Source organism: Bos mutus, chromosome X, assembly GCF_027580195.1.
Source record: "Bos mutus isolate GX-2022 chromosome X, NWIPB_WYAK_1.1, whole genome shotgun sequence".
NCBI lineage: Eukaryota > Metazoa > Chordata > Mammalia > Artiodactyla > Bovidae > Bos > Bos mutus.
Window position 1 is genome coordinate 106322902 of NC_091646.1, and position 20145 is coordinate 106343046.

The following is a 20145-nucleotide window of genomic DNA, read 5'->3' on the forward strand; positions in this document are numbered from 1 at the left end:
GTGTGTGTCACACACCACATCTTCTTTATCCATTAGTCTGTCATTGGACATTTAGGTTGCTTCCATGTCTTGACTATTGTAAATGACACTTCAGTGAACACTGATGTGCATATACCTTTTTGAATTAGTGTTTTTGTTTTTTCAGGTAAATAGCCAGAAGTAAAATTGCTGGGTCATATGGTAGTTCTGTTTTTAACTTTTTGAGAAACCTCTATACTGTTGTCTGTAGGGTCTGCATCAATTTACAATCCCAACAGTGCACAAAGGTACCCTTTCCTTTACATACCTGCCAACATCTGTTATTTGTTGTCTTTTATGATGATAGCCATTCTAACAGGTGTGTGGTGGTATCTCATTATGGTTTTGATTTGCAGTTTCCTAATGATTAGTGATGTAATGCATCTTTTCATGTCCATTGGACATCTTTGTGTTGTCTGAGAAAAATAAATATCTATTCAGGTCCTCTTCCCAGCTTTTAATTTAGTTTTTTTTTTCTTTAGTATTTGTATAAATTATTTGTCTATTTTGGATATTAACCCCTTATTGAATTATCATTTGTAAACACCTTCTCCCTTCAATGGGCTCTCTTTTCATTTTGTTGATAGTTTACTTTGCTTTGCAAAAGTTTGACGTGGTCACATTTGTTTATTTTTGTTTTTATTTCCCTTGCCTGAGGAGACAGATCCAAAAATATATGCTAAGACCAATGTCAGAGAGCACAGGGCCTCTGTTTTTTTTTTTTTTTATTTTTTATTTTTTAACTTTTAGAAGTTTTAGGGTTTTAGGTCTTACATTTAAGCCTTTAATCCATTTTGAGTTTTATCTTTGTATATGGTGTGAGAAAGTAGTCCAGTTTGATTCTTTTGCATAGAGCTGTCCAATATTCCCAATGTCATTTATTGAAGAGGCTGTTTTTCCCCATTCTTGCCTCCTTTGTCATGGATTAATTGACCATATAAGCATGGATCACAAGGGCTATATGCTTAGGGGTGCCTCCTATGCCGGTTGTGTGAGCCTTCCTATTGTGAATGACTACTGTGGACATGCTGGTAGGCAGGGCACCCCTGGCCTAGTTGGCTGCCAGACCCTACCTTGTGTGGAGGCTGCTAGCCACTGGAAGGTGGGAGCCAGTCCCTGGGCAAGGGATGGGATTGTCGAGTGGGTCCATGGCTAGTGCCAGCCTGCTGGTGGGTGGGCCTGGGTTACTGCAGGAATAGCTGCTTGGAGAAGGAAATGGCAACCCACTCCAGTGTTCTTGCCTGGAGAATCCCAGGGATGGGGGAACCTGGTGGGCTGCTGTCTATGGGGTCGCACAGAGTTGTACACAACTGAAGCGACTTAGCAGCAGCAGCAGCTGCTTGGTATGGAGGTGTCCCAGGACTGGAGCTGACTAGCTGGTGGGTGTGTAAGCCAGAGACTTCTGCCATAGGGCAAAGCCCCAGTCACACCTGACCCACAGACTCTGCTGTGGACCTTCAAGGATGCAGCAGAGAATGGGGGAGAGGCTGCCCTGGCAAGGTTTCTTTCACCTTAAGGACACCTTCTCTTCTCTAGTCTGTGTCATCCCTAACTTTCACTCTTGAGAAAACACTAAATACTGGAGGATCAGAAAGAGGGCATCTGGTGTATTGAGACACCCATTAGGATTTTGATAAGTCCCCCAAGGTGCACCTTGAGGTCTCTTGATGTTTTCCATTTGAGGAACTGATGCAGTTCCAGTTCAGGGGTTTCTCCCTGTAGACAGGGCACCCAGTTTGTAAGGCACTGCTTTGCACAAATGTCACAGGCTTAGTGGGACTTGGAAGTCACATTTGGGGCATTCTTGCCATTTGGTTTTTTGAATTTCTGGGCATCTCTTTGCCATTTGCTTTTTTGGGGTAACTTCCTGCAGGCGTGATTTGGTGTGGTTTGTTTGCTTTGAGTGCACAGATATTTTGTACTAATTGCTTCCTTTAAGGTTCCATCTCCAAGTCCCCTAGGAAAAATCCTAAGTGATTGGTAGACCTATCATTATGATCCAATGAGGAGAAAACAGAAACTTGATGAAACTTTAACAAAGGCTTTCTAGGGGGAAACTTGGATTTCTGTCTTTGAGATGTAAATGTTCTATCTTATCTTCCTAGGACATTCTGTGTTTGTGTGTTGGTATGTATGTATGTATGTATGTATGTATGTATGTGTTTTGAAAACTCTGACCTTTTGGATAAAGGTCACAGGTCTAATGGAACTGGGAAGCCATGTTAATGTGACTCTGGCTGGCTAGGTTTTGGTTTATTCTGGTTACTTTGGTAACGCACAGACATCTGGTACTAACTGCTTCCTGTAAGGCTTCCTCTACGTTTTCTTGTTTCTTTCTCCTCAAATCCCTGTGAACAGGCTAGTGGCTATGGAAGCAATTGAGGAACTCTGGCCAGGGTTACTCTCTGGTGTGTTCCAAAGGCCCTGCAGCCCACTGTGCCACAGTATCTGCCACCCAAGCAAGTGAAGGCTCTCCTTTCCTTCTGCCTTAAGTTGAGAACCAGGCCAATTAAAATTGTGCAAGCACAGGTCAGGCACTTAAAAGCCATTAGGGTGCCTGCTGCTTGAAGACTCCCTTGACAGGATAAGGGGGATCATGGAATGGACCAGGCTAATAGGGTATCCACCCCCAACAAGACAACTTCCGTGCAATGCCAGACACATCTGGTTCAAGCATAACACTGAGCCCACTTTTCCCTGGCCGCTGCCTTCCTGGCAAGACTATGAGGTGGATTCCTCAGCCTATCTTTCCTATTACCGTCACCTCTTTCCCCCTTGGTCCAGATTGATTTACAGGAGGCTAAGTGTTGCCTCTGAGCCTTCCCAAGAGGCCTTCTTCCCTAAGCTAGAAAGGGAAAAACTTTCCAACATAGGTAAATTGGTATGTCAGTCCTTCAGTTTCATTGAGGTAGCCACACAATTCTTTTTTTTTAAAAAAAGGAAAAACAAAACTATCCTTGTTTTACAAATGTAATCTTTACAGGACCAGAAGGTTGGCTCCAAAATTAATCCAAAACCCACCAATCCTTTTACCACTTCCCAAATCTTCCATGTTTATCTTAAGAGGCTTGTAAATATTTTCAAAAAGGGAAACAAAGTCATCCTAGGAAGAACTTGCCTGTATCTTTGAGATGCAAGTGTCCTATCTGGTCTTCTCAGGACCACTCATCTCTGCTGTCTCTTAAAATGCAAATTTTAGAGGGGGTAAACTAGAAGTTGGCTTGTCCAAGGTAAACAGAAATCCTAAATGCTTTTTCTGCAAATATTTAGCCATCTAGCCAAGTGAATCTGACTTGTTTCATCTGTCAGAAACCCAATTTTAATGCAACTTCTTTTGTAAACTGATGGGTTTTACATTGCTGAACCTGACTCAGGACTGAAATCTTAAAATAAGAACTAAGGTCTCTGTGTGTGTATATGTATCTTTGACTTTGGATAACATTGCCTTGGTTGATTTGTAAAAGAGCTCTATTTAATTGGCTTAAATAAAAGTAAGTACTTACAAACCAAACAATTCAAAATACAAAAGAAATTAAGCTAAGTGAGTTTCAGGCTCACATGAGCTGGGAAGTATTTAGAATCAAATTAATATCTGAAATTAATGTTTGTTATTACAAATTTGTCAGCAAGGAAAGGAACTTGGTATGAAGAAAATTTTAAGGACAGAAAATGTAAATGAAATAAGAGCTTTAGATAAATTCTATTAAGAGTAATAGTGGCATAGTGGTAAAGAATCTGCCTGCTGATGCAGGAGATGCAGGTTTCATTCCTGGCTTGGGAAGATTCCCTGGAGGAGGAAATGTCAACCCACTCCAGTATTCTTGCCTGGAAAACCTCATGGACAGAGGAACTTGGTGGACTACAGTCCATGGGGTCACAGAGTTGGACACGACTGAGCATACAATATGAAGAGAAAAAAAATGACATTATATTCCTATATCACAGCTATAAAAATCAATGCCAGAGATATCAAATGCTTAAATATGATAGGCAAAACTTTTAGAAGAACTTACAGAAAGTATCTGTTTGCCTTTAGGATAAGGAAGCATCTTGTGGATAGCACAAAGAAATGGTAACCATAAAAGAAAGATTAATAAGCTTAACTACATTAAAATTAAGAACTTCTGGGACTTCCCTGGTGGTCCAATGGCTGACTCCATGCTCCCAGTGTAGAGGGCCCAGGTTCTATTCCTAATCGGGAAACTAGATCCCACATGCCACAGCTAAGAGTTTAAATGCCACAGGTAAAAAAGATCCTGCATGCTGCAACTAAGACCCAGCAGAGCCAAATAAATAAATAAAATAGTTTTTAAAGGATAAAACAAAAATTAAGAACTTTTGTCCATCAAAAGACACCCCCAAAAATTCAAAAACTGGGTGAAGATATTTGCAATAGTATAATCAACAAAGGTATGCAATATATATAAACAACTAATACAAATAAGAAAAAGGCAATCCAGTAGAAAAAATGTTCAAAAATATTAGGAGTATTTCACTAAAGAGGATGCATAGATGAACTATAGGTATATGAAATGTTGAACATAATTAGTCGTAAGAGAAGTACAAAATAAGACCACAACAAATTGCCATTTTGTATCATTAGATTGACAAAAAATAAGAAAGTTAGGAATTTCCCTGGCTGTCCAGAGATTAAGACTCTGTGCTTCCACTGCAGGAGTCACAGGTTCAATCCCTGGTCAGGGAACTAAGATTCCATATGCTGCGTGGTACAGCCAAAATAAATAAATAAATAAATTTAACAGAACCAAAATTTTGAGAGGATGTGGCTCAATGGAATTCTTGTACATTGCTGCTGAAACTGTTAATAGTTTAATATTTAATATTTAGTAAATATTAATAAATATTTATAATATTAATAAACTAAGTGAAGAGTTAATAAATACTACTTTAGAATAGTTTGGAATTATCCTATAGAGTGACTTCCCTGGTGGCTCAGACAGTAAAGCATCTGCCTACAATGTTAGAGACCCTTGTTCGATCCCTGGTTTGGGAAGATCCTCTGGAGAAGGAAATGGCAACCCACTCCAGTACTCTTGCTTAGAAAATCCCATGGACAGAGGAGCATGGTAGGCTCCTACAGTCCCTGGAGTCACAAAGAGTCGGACATGACTGAGCAAATTCTTCATCCTATACAGTGGAACATTTGCATATTTTATAATCCAGGTTTTCCCTTCTGGATATAATACCTTAGAAAGTATTTGCCTGTGTGTACAAGGAGATATGTCGAAAAAAATTCATAGTTACTGTTTGTTATGACAAAAGCTGGAAATAACCCATATGTCCAGCAATATGATCAAGAGTAAATAAAATTGTAGTATATCAACGCCCTGGAACATTATTCGCAGTAGAAAGGAGAAAAAAAAAAATGCTACACGCAGCTGCATGGATGAATTTTAAGACCATAATGTTAGGTGGGGAAAAAAGTAGCCCTAGAATACTACATTATGGTGTTACTCCATTCATTTAAAGTTCAAAAACAAATCCAAATAGTGTACTATTTGGGCAAAAACACTTAAGTGATTTTTTTTAAACCTTTTTAAAAATTTAAGTATATGGTAAAACACAAAGATAAGTGGATGTGATAATGTCAGAATAGATAGAAGAAAGCTATTGAAAATGATCTAGTTCTTAGGTTTAGTGGTGGACTCAAAGCATTCAATCTATTTTTTGCTGTGTGATATATACATGTGTATATTATTTTATATGTATATCATATTAAAGTAATATATTTTTTTTTCAGAAATCTGCCTGAATATTCGAGATTTTCCTAATATAACTATCATCCCAGAAAAGCAGGTGAAACCAGAATGGAGATTGCCAAAATTAAATCACCGTTTTTGTTACAAGGTAAAATAGATTCTTGTAAAATATCTCAAATATGAATTTTCACTGTTAGTCACTGAAACAAGGTATTATAATTTGCTCAAAATCTACTCCCAAATTATGCTGTAGCAGTTAAATAGATATGTATTTTCATTCGTATTTGTAGAATGCTTTTTTGCTATTTAAAAATAAAATATCTATTTAATAATTTTCCTTCTTTTAGATCAGAACTGGATAAGATGCCAAATAATTATATCTGTGATGTTATTGGAGTTTTGGTTTTTGTAGGAAGGGTCCAGCGGTCAAAAAAGAAGGGTAAGCTTCTGATATTGAAAGTCATAAAATGTATTTCAGTGAATAATTCTGTGTTCATATGTGCATAATCCATTGTCTTCATTTATTCTAATATTCTATCCATATAGATAGCCGTGAAGATTTTTGGTCATATCGCTGGATTCACATTGCTGACGGGACTTCAGAACAACCATTTATAGTGGAGCTGTTTTCAACATCTCAGCCAGAAATCTTTGAACATATTTACCCAAGTACTCAGTTCAAATATTATTATCATTTTATATTTGGAAATGGGATCATTAACTGAAAAAAATAGTAGAGTATACTAACTTACAGAATGCCATGATACTGAGCTAGCAAATTCAAGCAATCTGATAGCACATATAAATTTTTTTCTATATTAATATTATAAGTGGTATTATAGATATTAACTGTCTTCTGGTTTTCTATTCAGAATTAATTTGGGATTGAAACTAGTTTTTCAGAAAACAGGTGCTCTTATTAATTCTCACTTTTAGCATTTTAGACATAAAAACTTGAAATTCTGTGAAACTAAAGCATAGACCATTTCCTTTGTATCCGTTTGGAAACTGAATTAATAGACCCCATTTAAGACAATGAAGACTTTACTAATGTAGAATTAACTGGTAGAGGATTGGGAAACTATGTAATTAAATAATGACAGTGGTAAGTATGATGTCATTTGAGTATGAAATTAATATTAGGTTAATGGTGTTATACCACCTGGTCAATATTTTACTTACTTTGGTGTTGGTTTTTCCCCTTATATTTATTCATATACATAGGTATTTTTTCCACTACTTTCAAGACATTTAAAGTATGTCCTACTATGTATTTTATGTAACAACTTAGTCTACAAATCTATTTTGATGAGGAAAAATATATTTAATACTTTCTTATAACAACTTCAGTGAAATTTTTCCTTGTTTGAATTTGTAACATAAAGCTATTTTAGATATGGTGAGCTATTTTCCAAATAAGTATATGAATGAAATACTGATTGTTAAATGCTTGCCAAAATTGAGGAAATTCCCAATCTTGACTACATGTATTTTTTTTTTTTTGATCGACAACAACATAGAAATGGTAGAACATCAGGATATCTAGAGACCATATACAGGGCTGTTCTGCTACCCCTTTATTCTCTATTGTAAAATGGTATTACCCACTATTCAGATATTACTTCATTAGAATCCACCTTATGCTTGTGAGATTAAAATTTTAAAATATATGTATATGAATAGAACTAAACATTACCCCAACTATGATTGGAGGGGAGAGCAGAAAGAGAATTTTGACCAAAACCGAGGTACAGGTTTCCAAGGTAAGTGGGGCTATGACCTTTCATATAACTTCTCTCAGGGCATAGATGGTTGATAGTGATGATCGCTCATGACAATTTAGATGGGTTTTATGGCCAGATCCCTCTCTCTTTATAGCCACTATAGCTGTTTTAATAGCTAACTGACACAGGTTTTGGCAAATGATTTTTCACAGACGTGTTGACATGTAGTCACATTCTATTTCTTATGGAAACATGAAATATATCTTTTAAGAAAAGTTTATATGGAGCCTAGTGAGATTTACTCTAGTACAAGAGTTGACAACAATCACTATTCATTTTCATCTTTTGACCAAGAGTGAAGGAAAAAATTGTGAAATAAATGGTGAATATTAAGGAAGCTTCAGACCTATGAAGGAGAACATAACTAAGGATCTTCTGGAACAGTACCAGAATCCTTTGGTAGTAGGACATCTGTTTTACTTTATATGTGTGTGCTCAGAATCACAGGCTTTGGCGATACATGGTGCTGTGGAAGGCCCATGGTGTGTGCACGCTGGGGCACCACCGGCCCAGGGCCACTTTTTTTACTTTTCATTAAGGAAAGTGAAGAACTAAGGGGAAAACTTTTTCACTGCTTACTATATATTAGTTGCTCATAGATGTTACTTAATTTTGTACTTACAGTTACCTTTTAAAGAGGTGATGTTTTTACAAATTTATGGGTGAGGAAATAAAGGTCAAGAGAGATTTTAAACAGCTAGAAGGTGTTAGGTTCAAATATCTTATTTTTAGCAACCATGAACTTAGAATTAGAGATTTCTTTAGTATGCTTATGTCAGCATCTTTAATAATGAATACTCACATCTTTGTATAATTTTTGAAATAAATGAAAAACTGTATAAATCAAGAGAATTATTCTTAGTCATTTGAACAGATTTTCTTTCTTTTCATTGCTCCAAAATAAAGAACTAGTAAATGAGAGATACAGGAAATGAATTTATAGATATTATCATGCTCTAGGAAAATATTTATTCTCAAATGAGAGCTTACTGTTGATAGGAAATTGCAAGTATTTATATTTATTTCTTCATTTCCTGATTTGTAAGACAACTGTTTTGGGACATATAAGTTAAAATTTTAAAGATATTTTTGCATAAGTAAACTCTTCCTAAATAACCTGATAGTTACAAAACAGTTGATAGCTTTTGAAAGTGGTTGAAATCTGAAGACATGATAATCTCATTTTCAAGGATTCTTTTTAGTCTATCTAGTTGGTGAGGAAAGCCAACAGAAAAGAATATGTGGTAGAAGCCCTGTCTTTGAGATTTAAAGTCTAATTGAGATAAACACAATTAAAACACTTGCATAAACAAGTTCACATTAATAGTGTGTAGCCCTATCTGATGGAAAGAGTGAGAGTAATTTCGGGGATCAAGGTTAGATTGGGTTAATCAGTGAAAACATGGAGAAGCTCAGTTTTTTTTTTTTCTCTGTAGGAAATAACGGTTCACACTCAGTTGTGTGGCCAATTAAAAGACTTTCACTCTTCAGCTGTCCAGCAAGCAGGGCCTTCGGTTATGTGCAGCTGCTGTATTAATACTTGCTAAAGGAAAAGTGTTAGATCCTTGTTGCTCCAAGTGTGGTCAAAGGGCTAACAGCACTAGTATCACTAGTGCTAAGATCTCACTAAGCAAAGAATTTCAGGCCCCACACTAAAACTACTGAATCTGAATTTACATTTTAACAATTATCCCAAGTGATTCCTGAGTTCAGTAAAACTTGAGAAGTACTCTGTTAGATTGTGATCTAGGTATTTCCCTTTGAAATGCATAAATAATTTCATAAGTATTTTCTTTTCCTGCAGTGACATATTTCACGTGTACACAGCTGAAAGTTGTCAGAAATGATGATCAAGTACCTAAACTGCTTTACCTCACCACCACAAACGAGAGTCACATATTTATGACTGGTAAGCAATTTCTTTGTATATATTTAATTGGAAATCTAATATATTTTCTCTTCATTAAATTAAATTTTATTATAACATTCAACCACAAGATAGCCTTATTTTGAACTCCTTCACTATAAGATTGGTTTAACAAAGAGTAAGTGTGTGTGTGCACAGTAGTTGCTCAGTCGTACCTGCCTGTTTGCAACCCCATGGACTAGCCCACCAGGCTCCTCTGTCCATGGGGTTCTCCAGGCATGAATACTGGAGTGGGTTGCCATTCCCTTCTCCAGGGGATCTTCCTAACCCAGGGATCGAACCCGGGTCTTCTGCATTGCAGGCAGATTCTTTACCATCTGAGCCACCAGGAGGCCCCAACAAAGAATATACAGCCTATGAAATCTGTTGCTTCGAGATGATTTACAATTCAAGCAACAATTTTCTGACTTTCTGAAGAATTTCTGGAGAATTTTATGTCCTTTGGTTAACTTTAATTCCTGCTTAATGTTAAGTTAGATAATCATAAATGGCTTCACAGATTGAAGACTTGTTTGGCCCTGTATCACAATAAGGATTCAACTAACAGTAGTTTTAAAATGTTAAAATGAAAATGTATGTTAAATTTTGGTTCCCAGACTTGCATTTTACTTAACATAGCAAGCAAAGTCTCACTGCTTATCTATAAGTTTATTATTTTTTTCCATTCTCTCTGATAATGTGGGCAAAAAAATCAGACGAATGAGAGAGTACTGTGGAATGTTTTACTTACTAGAATGCTACCATCTTGGTAATTAGGAAATTTGTCAAAGAAGAGTGCTAGGAAGGATGTAATACACATCTTTGTTTATACCTCATTTTATAAATATGAATAATATCAGATCTAAAATATACTAATAATATCAGATGTAAATGACACTTAAGTACATTTCAAAAGCATGAGTTTAAATGCTGAGCTATATTCACAGAAAATTTAGTTCATATGTGCTATCATACCTTCAGGTTAATACATAAAAATTGGTTTTCTAAGAAGATGCTAACCAGTTGGATAGCTAGAAAAGTCCAGACTATTAGTTTTCTTTTTCTTCTGGCTTTTTTTGGTATCCTACAGACAGCTACAGTGTAGTCCACAGAAACTGTAGTATGTTTGATTTCCTTCTAGATTTAGGATTTATTTACCATCTTTGATAATTTTGTATGCATATTCAGTATAATTATGTGCTACATAGTGAATAAGTTGACTTCTTTTCTTGGTGACATGAGATTGATCTTATATTAAAATGTTTTTATACACAAAAAAGTCCAGGCGGTTTACTACAGTGATTTATTTTTTTTTTCCCTTATTTTTTACCCTTCGTGCAATGAGGTCATAAAGGCCAGCTGCAAAACGATGATGCCAAGGTAAAAAACTTTATCCAGTGGGTTAAAGAGAAGAACGATTCTGGAGAAGGGAAGAATACTGTTATAGGTGGATATTACCCCTATCCACCAGTGCCAGAGACATTTTGGAAGTATAGTAGTTCTCTTAAAGGTACTGATGAAATTACTAGTCGTTTATGATTATATGCTATATGTATGGTATATGCCTTGTCATTTAGTCATCTTTACTCTTTAATTTGAGTAGGCCAGAGTGTAGCAATACTCACTGTTAATAATTTGATCTTTATAAAGATATAAAAACATATGTCATGTCCCATAAAGGATATTTTGATTTTATTAGGCTGTAAAGAAAAAGGAATATAGACTGACTAAATGGAGATATCTTGATTTAAGGTCTTTGAGATCAAATCTGAGTTGGTAGATCCCAACTCTTATAATATTATTTAAATTAAACCTATGAAAGGATACATTGGACAATTTGATACCAAGATATAACTGTATTAGGCCACTTTTATGAAATGATACATAGATATCCCTTGGTATCCATAGGGGATTGGTTCAAGGAGCCCCATGGATACGTAAATCTTCAGATGTTCAAATGCCTTACATAAGGGATATACAGTGATTACAGTTGGCTCTTTGTATCTGAAGGTTTGCAAAACTTATAGATATGTGTATTGCAAAACTTGTGGATGACTGTGTATTGGATATAACATGGCTGAGGCTCCACCTTTAAATAAAAATGATATCAAAATTAGTGAGATTCAGAATAAGTACTGATGAGAGACATTAATTTATTTTAGTAGACTTAAAATATGATAGTTGAAAAGTTTAGCATATATTCTTTTTGAAAAGCTGTGAGATAATTTCACAGCTTTGGAAAAAAAGAAACTTTGAAATACTGATCTATCATTAGCTAAATATTGGCATCCTTCTATACTTCATAATGCCAGCAATATGTAGTATATGCTATATATAGCATATAGAATATAGAAAATATTAACGTGTGCTTCTATGCAATGGCTAAGCAACACTTTATAGTTTGAAGTATGATATATAAATTGCATTCAATATGTAAAATTTCTGTTTCAAATTAAGACACCAGACTAGAAGACGGTATAACAATTTAACTGAAATGTATTTTGCCAGTTTTACCAACATCACCTAAGGGGATGCCAAATATAAACACAAAGTCTCACATATTTAAGTTATTAGCAAGTTTATAATTTTCATGTTGTGAAATTACATTGCAAATCTAATTCTTGTTTTTGTAATTTCAGTTCTTTAAAACTTACAATTTCCTTGGAATTACTCTTTTGCAGTTGAATCACTCTTGACAGCTATAAGTGAAGTAAAGGTGGAGATTGAATATCTGCAGTATAGGGAACAAAAGCGCATTGCAATTCAGGGAATAATTACGGTTATAAAGTATGTTCCACATCACAGTGCAACTCAAAGTGCCTCAGCATCTGAAACACTACGGGTATGGTGGCAGAGAATTAATAGTATATCTCTGAAAGCACTCTGATTGTAACCACAATTAGATTTATATCTTTTTTTAATTTAAATTTATTTATTTTAACTGGAGGCTAATTACTTTACAATATTGTATTGGTTCTGACACACATCAACATGAATCTGCCATGGGTGTACACGTGTTCCCCATCCTGAACCCCCCTCCCACCTCTGTCCCCATACCATCCCTCCGGGTCATCCCAGTGCACCAGCCCTAAGGATCCTGTATCGAACCTGGATTGGCAATTTGCTTCATATATGATATTATACATGTTTCCATGCCATTCCCCCAAGTCATCCCACCCTCTCCCTCTCCCACAGAGTCCAAAAGACTGTTCTATACATCTGTGTCTCTTTTGCTGTCTCGCATATAGGGTCATTGTTACAATCTTTCTAAATTCCATATATATGCGTTAGTATACTGTACTGATGTTTTTCCTTCTGGCTTACTTCACTCTGTATAATAGGCTCCAGTTTCATCCACCTCATTAGAACTGATTCAAATGTATTCTTTTTAATGGCTGAGTAATACTCCATTGTGTGTATGTACCACAGCTCTTTTATCCATTCATCTGCTGATGGACATCTAGGTTGCTTCCATGTCCTGGCTGTTATAAACAGTGCTGCGATGAACACTGGGGTACACATGTCTCTTTCAATTATGGTTTCCTCGCTGTGTATGACCAGTAGTGGGATTGCTGGGTCATAAGGCAGTTCTATTTCCAGTTTTTTAAGGAACCTCCACATGGTTCTCCATGGTGGCTGTATTAGTTTGCATTCCCACCAACAGTGTAAGAGGGTTCCCTTTTCTCCACACCCTCTCCAGCATTTATTGCTTGTAGACTTTTGGATAGCAGCCATTATGACTGGCATGAAATGGTACCTCATTGTGGTTTTGAGTTGCATTTCTCTGATAATGAGTGATGTTGAGCATCTTTTCATGTGTTTGTTAGCCATCTGTATGTCTTCTTTGGAGAAATGTCTGTTTAGTTCTTTGGCCCACTTTTTGATTGGGTCGTTTATTTTTCTGGAATTGAGCTGCAGGAGTTGCTTGTATATTTTTGAGATTAGTTCTTTGTCAGTTGCTTCATTTGCTATCATTTTCTCCCATTCTGAAGGCTCTCTTTTCAGCTTGCTTAGAGTTTCCTTTTTTGTGCAGAAGCTTTCAATTTTAATTAGGTCCCATTTGTTTATTTTTGCTTTTATTTCCACTATCCTGGGAGGTGGGTCATAGAGGATCCTGCTGTGATTTATGTCGGATAGTGTTTTGCCTATGTTCTCCTTTAGGAGTTTTATAGTTTCTGGTCTTACATTTAGATCTTTAATCCATTTTGAGTTTATTTTTGTGCATGGTGTTAGAAAGTGTTCTACTTTCATTCTTTTACAAGTGGTCGACCAGTTTTCCCAGCACCACTTGTTAAAGAGATTCTTTTCTCCACTGTATATTTTTGCCTCCTTTGTCAAAGATAAGGTGGCCATAGGTGCGTGGATTTATCTCTGGGCTTTGTATTTTGTTCCATTGATCTATATTTCTGTCTTTGTGCCAGTACCATACTGTCTTGATGACTGTGGCTTTGTAGTAGAGCCTGAAGTCAGGCAGGTTGACTCCTCCAGTTCCATTCTTACTTCTCAAGATTGCTTTGGCTATTTGAGTTTTTTTTTTTTATTTCCATACAAATTGTGAAATTATTTGTTCTAGCTCTGTGAAAAATACTGTTGGTAGCTTGATAGGGATTGCATTGAATCTATAGATTGTTTTGGGTAGTATACTCATTTTTCTGATCCATGAACATGGTATATTTCTCCATCTATTAGTGTCTCCATCTATTAGTGTCCTCTTTGATTTCTTTCACCAGTGTTTTATAGTTTTCTATATATAGGTCTTTAATTTCTTTAGGTTGATATATTCCTAAGTATTTTATTCTTTTAGTTGCAATGGTGAATGGAATTGTTTCCTTAATTTCTCTATTTTCTCATTATTAGTGTATAGGCATGCAAGGGATTTCTGTGTGTTGATTTTATATCCTGCAACTTTACTATATTCATTGATTAGCTCTAGTAATTTTCTGGTGGAGTCTTTAGGGTTTCCTATGTAGAGGATCATGTCATCTCCGAACAGTGAGAGATTTACTTCTTCTTTTCCAATCTGATTCCTTTTATTTCTTTCTCTGCTCTGATTGCTGTGGCCAAAACTTCCAAAACTATGTTGAATAGTAGTGGTGAGAGTGGGCACCCTTGTCTTGTTCCTGACTTTAGAGGAAATGCTTTCAGTTTTTCACCATTGAGGATAATGTTTGCTGTGGGTTTGTCATATATAGCTTTTATTAAGTTAAGGTATGTTCCTTCTATTCCTGCTTTCTGGGGAGATTTTATCATAAATGGATGTTGAATTTTGTCAAAGGCTTTCTCTGCATCTATTGAGATGATCATATGGCTTTTATTTTTCAATTTGTTAATATGGTGTATTACATTGATTGATGTGCAGATATTGAAGAATTCCTGCATCCCTGGGATAAAGCCCATTTGGTCATGGTGTATGATCTTTTTAATATGCTGTTGGATTCTGATTACTAGAGTTTTGTTAAGGATTTTTGCATCTATGTTCATCAGTGATACTGGCCTATAGTTTTCTTTTTTTGTGGCATCTTTGTCAGGTTTTGGTATTAGGGTGATGGTGGCCTCATAGAATGAGTTTGGAAGTTTACCTTCCTCTGCAATTTTCTGGAAGAGTTTGAGTAGGATAGGTGTTAGCTCGTCTCTAAATTTTTAGTAGAATTCAGCTGTGAAGCCGTCTGGACCTGGGCTTTTGTTTGCTGGAAGATTTCCGATTACTGTTTCAATTTCCGTGCTTGTGATGGGTCTGTTAAGATTTTCTGTTTCTTCCTGCTCCAGTTTTGGAAAGTTGTACTTTTCTAAGAATTTGTCCATTTCTTCCACGTCGTCCATTTTATTGGCATATAATTGCTGATAGTAGTCTCTTATGATCCTTTGTATTTCTGTGTAGTCTGTTGTGATCTCTTCATTTTCATTTCTAATTTTATTGATTTGATTTTTCTCCCTTTGTCTCTTGATGAGTCTGGCTAATGGTTTGTCAATTTTATTTATCCTTTCCAAGAACCAGCTTTTGGCTTTGTTGATTTTTGCTATGGTCTCTTTTGTTTCTTTTGCATTTATTTATGCCCTAATTTTTAAGATTTCTTCCTTCTACTAACCCATTTTTTCCTTTTCTAGTTGCTTTAGGTGTAGAGTTAGATTATTTATTTGACTTTTTTCTTGTTTCTTGAGGTATGCCTGTATTGCTATGAACCTTCCCCATAGAACTGCTTTTACAGTGTTCCACAGGTTTTGGATTGTTGTGTTTTCATTTTCATTCGTTTCTATGCATATTTTGATTTCTTTTTTGATTTCTTCTGTGATTTGTTGATTATTCAGCAGCGTGTTGTTCAGCTTCCATATGTTGGCATTTTTAATAGTTTTTCTCCTGTAATTGAGATCTAATCTTACTGCATTGTGGTCAGAAAAGATGCTTGGAATCATTTCAGTTTTTTTTTTAATTTACCAAGGCTAGATTTATGGCCCTGGATGTGATCTATCCTTGAGAAGGTTCTGTGTGCGCTTGAGAAAAAGGTGAAATTCATTGTTTTGGGATGAAATGTCCTATAGATATCAGTTAGGTCTAACTGGTCTATTGTATCATTTAAAGTTTGTGTTTCCTTGTTAATTTTCTGTTTAGTTGTCTATCCATAGGTGTGAGTGGGGTATTAAAGTCTCCCACTATTATTGTGTTATTGTTAATGTCCCCTTTCATACTTGTTAGCATTTGTCTTACATATTGTGGTGCTCCTATGTTGGGTGCATATATATTTATAATTGTTTTATCTTCTTCTTGGATTGATCCTTTGATCATGATGTAGTGTCCTTCTTTGCCTCTTTTCACAGCCTTTGTTTTAAAGTCCATTTTATCTGATATGAGTATTACTACTCCTGCTTTTTTTGGTCTGTGTTTGCATGGAATATCTTTTTCCAGCCCTTCACTTTCTGTCTGTATGTGTCCCCTGTTTTGAAGTGGGTCTCTTGTAGACAACATATATAGTGGTCTTTTTTTTGTATCCATTCAGTCAGGCTTTGTCTTTTGGTTGGGGCATTCGACCCATTTATATTTAAGGTAATTACTGATAAGTATGATCCCATTGCCATTTACTTTGTTGTTTTGGGTTTGAGTTCATACACCCTTTCTGTGTTTCCTGTCTAGAGAAGATCCTTTAGCTTTTGTTGGAGAGCTGGTTTGGTGATGCTGAATTCTCTCAGCTTTTGCTTGTCTGTAAAGCTTTTGATTTCTCCTTCATATTTGAATGAGATCCTTGCTGGGTACAGTAATCTGGGCTGTTGTTTATTTTATTTTATCACTGTAAGTATGTCCTGCCATTCCCTCCTGGCCTGAAGAGTTTCTATTGAAAGATCCGCTGTTATCCTTATGGGAATCCCCTTGTGTGTTATTTGTTGTTTTTCCCTTGGTGCTTTTAATATTTGTTCTTTGTGTTTGACTTTGTTAATTTGATTAGTATGTGTCTTGGGGTGTTTTGCCTTGGGTTTATCCTGTTTGGGACTCTCTGGGTTTCTTGGACTTGGGTGATTATTTCCTTCCCCATTGTAGGGAAGTTTTCAACTATTATCTCCTCAAGTATTTTCTCATTGTCTTTCTTTTTGTCGTCTTCTTCTGGGGCTCCTATGATTCAATGTTGGGGCATTTAATATTGTCCTGGAGGTCTCTGAGATTTTCCTCATTTCTTTAAAATCGTTTTTCTTTTTTCCTCTCTGATTCATTTATTTCTACCATTCTATCTTCTACTTCACTAATCCTATCTTCTGCCTCCCTTATTCTACAATTTGTTGCCTCCAGAGTGTTTTTGATCTTATTTATTGTGTTATTCATTATATATTGACTCTCTTTTATTTCTTCTAGGTCCTTGTTAAACTTTTCTTCCATCTTCTCAGTCCTTGTCTCCAGGCTATTTATCTGTGATTCCATTTTTTTGTCAATATTTTGAGTCATTTTCCCTATCATTATTCAGAATTCTTTATCAGGTAGATTCCTTATCTCTTCCTCTTTTGTTTGTTTTGGTGGGCATTTATCCTGTTCCTTTACCTGCTGGGTATTCCTCTGTCTCTTCATCTTGTTTCTATTGCTGTGATTGGGGTGGCCTTTCTGTATTCTGGCAGTTTGTGGAGTTCTCTTTATTGTGGAGTTTCCTCGTTGTGGGTGTACAGGTGGCTTGTCAGGGTTTCCTGATTAGGGAAGCTTGTGTCGGTGTTCTGGTGGGTGGAGCTGCATTTCTTCTCTCTGGAGTGTAATGAAGTGTCCAGTAATGAGTTATGAGATGTCAGTGGGTTTGGAGTGACTTTGGGCAACCTATATATTGAAGCTCAGGGCTGTGTTCCTGTGTTGCTGGAGAATTTGCGTGGTATGTCTTGCTCTGGAACTTGTTGGCCCTTGGGTGGTGCTTGGTTTCAGTGTAGGTATGGAGATGTTTGATGAGCTCCTGTCGATTAATGTTCCCTGGAGTCAGGAGTTCTCTGGTGTTCTCAGGGTTTGGACTTAAGCCTCCTGCTTCTGGTTTTCAGTCTTATTTTTACAGTAGCCTCAAGACTTCTCCATCTATACAGCACCATTGATAAAACGTCTAGGTTAAAGTTGAAAAGTTTCTCCACAGTGAGGAACACCCAGAGACATTCACAGAGTTACATGGAGGTTTTCAGTCTTATTTTTACAGTAGCCTCAATACTTCTCCATCTATACAGCACCATTGATAAAACGTCTAGGTTAAAGTTGAAAAGTTTCTCCACAGTGAGGGACACCCAGAGACATTCACAGAGTTACATGGAGGAGAGAAGAGGGAGGAGGGAGTTAGAGGTGACCCAAATGAGATGAGGTAGAATCAAAAGAGGAGAGAGCAAGCTAGCCAGTAATCACTTCCTTATGTGCACTCCACAGTCTGGACCACTCAGAGATGTTCATGGAGTTAAACACAGAAGAGAAGAGGGAGGAAGGAGACAGAGGTGACTAGGAGGAGAAGGGGAATCAAAAGTAGAGAGATAGATCCAGGCAGTAGTCAGTTCCCTAAGTGTTATCCACTGCCCAGAATACCCAAAGAGTGTCACAGAGTTAGGTAGAGAAGAGAAGGGGGAGGGAGGAGATAGAGGGGACCTCGTGGAGAAAAAGGAGAGTCAAAAGGGGGAGAGAGCAATCAAGCCAGTAATCACACTCCCAAGTAAAAATGGGTACTGAGGATTGGGTTCTTAAAGGTACACAATTGATAACAAATACCAAAAAGCAAAGATTAAAAATCTAGAGTAGAGGTTGGATTTTCTAAAATACAATATTAAATAAAAAAAAGTCACAAAAATTATCACACACACACACAAAATTATCACACACACACACAATATATATAAAGTTTGCTTTAAAAAGTAGGGTCCTTTTTTTGCAAAGTAATGGTAGGTTATAAAAATGAAAATTAAAGGAGTAATAGAGGACTTTAAAATTTTTTAAAAATTAAAAAAAAGAATGATAGTAAAAATAGTAAAAATATATCTAGGACTTTCTCTGGTGGCGTTGTGGGCAGTGTTGGGTCATTTCATTTTTGGATAGTTCCTTGGTCCGGCTTATATTTCTCAAGGTCTATATGCCCCTTCCTATGTAGTCGGTACTAACTACAGGGTTTTAATCTATTGCATCTGTCACTTCCAAAGCGGTTCCCTCTGTTTTAGCTTCTTCTGTTTGCTGGTCTCTTCAGTGTCTGATTTCCGCCCTGACACAAGGGGGCGGTGTTGGACACTTCTTTAGGCTCACTTGTGTAGTGCTGTGTGGAGAGAGGGACGCTGCAAACAAATAACACTGGCGTGTGCTTGCAGTGTCTCGGCAACACTGGGTTTGCCACCGCTCATGGTGCGTGTACCCTCCCTGCCCACACTGCTCAGGCTCTAGGTTGCTCCGCCGGGAACCGTCTGAGGCCAGCCCTGGGCTGCATGCAGCTGCCAGGTCTAACCCGCTCAGGTTCAGGTGCTGGGGTAGTCCTGAGAGGCACAGATTTGGTTGGGCCTGCATTTTGTGCCCTTCCCAGGTCCGAGCAGCTCAGGTGATCAGGTGTTTGGCGAGCGCGGTCGCTGCAACTTATCGCTTCCCCCGTCCCTGTCGCTCAGTTTTCTTGGTGTACATCCAGTGCACCTTCTCAGGCGGATGTTGACCGTCGAGAACCCCAAGAAGTCTTAGTTAGCAAAGAAGCCTGCTTGCAGTTTTGTAGATAATGTCTCTCTAGGGCTGTGATTGCCCCCTTCCAGCTCTGGCTGCCTGTCACCGGAGGGGTATGGTCTGCAGCAGGCTAGCTCTGTTCAGTCCTTTGTTCTGTGAGTGGGCCTGGCGGTGTCTTAGGTTAGGGCTTTTCACGTGGTAGCTATCCCCGAGTCTGGTTTGCTGTCCCAGTTAGGTCCCTCAGATTGCCCTCGGGGCATTCAGGCCCGGTCCTTACTCTAAGCAATGCAGCCCGCGCCTCCCTGCCCAGCCCCAACTTGCTATGGCGGATGCAGGTGTCTGCACTGCTTCACCACTGGGGGAGTTACCGTTGGGCACGTAATCTGTGGGTTTTAATTATTTATTTATTTTTCCTCCCGGTCATGTTGCCCTCTGTGGTTCCAAGGCTCGCCACAGACTCGGCAGTGAGCGTGTTTCCTGGTGTTTGGAAATGTCTCTCTTTTTAAGACTCCCTTCCCGGGATGGAGCTCCATCCCTATCTCTTTTGTCTCTCTTTTTGTCTTTTATATTTTTTTCTACCTCCTTTCGAAAACA

General features: G+C 37.3%; 1 protein-coding gene across 1 annotated transcript in view; it reads left to right on the plus strand.

Annotated features, from left to right (window-relative positions):
- Window positions 1–20145, plus strand: part of RADX (RPA1 related single stranded DNA binding protein, X-linked) — a 106437-nt gene that overhangs the window by 31712 nt on the left and 54580 nt on the right. Inside the window, 6 exon segments of the mRNA XM_070366067.1 lie at window positions 5780–5876; window positions 6077–6177; window positions 6285–6407; window positions 9327–9431; window positions 10774–10938; window positions 12110–12270. Coding sequence (XP_070222168.1) covers window positions 5780–5876; window positions 6077–6177; window positions 6285–6407; window positions 9327–9431; window positions 10774–10938; window positions 12110–12270 — 752 coding nt within the window.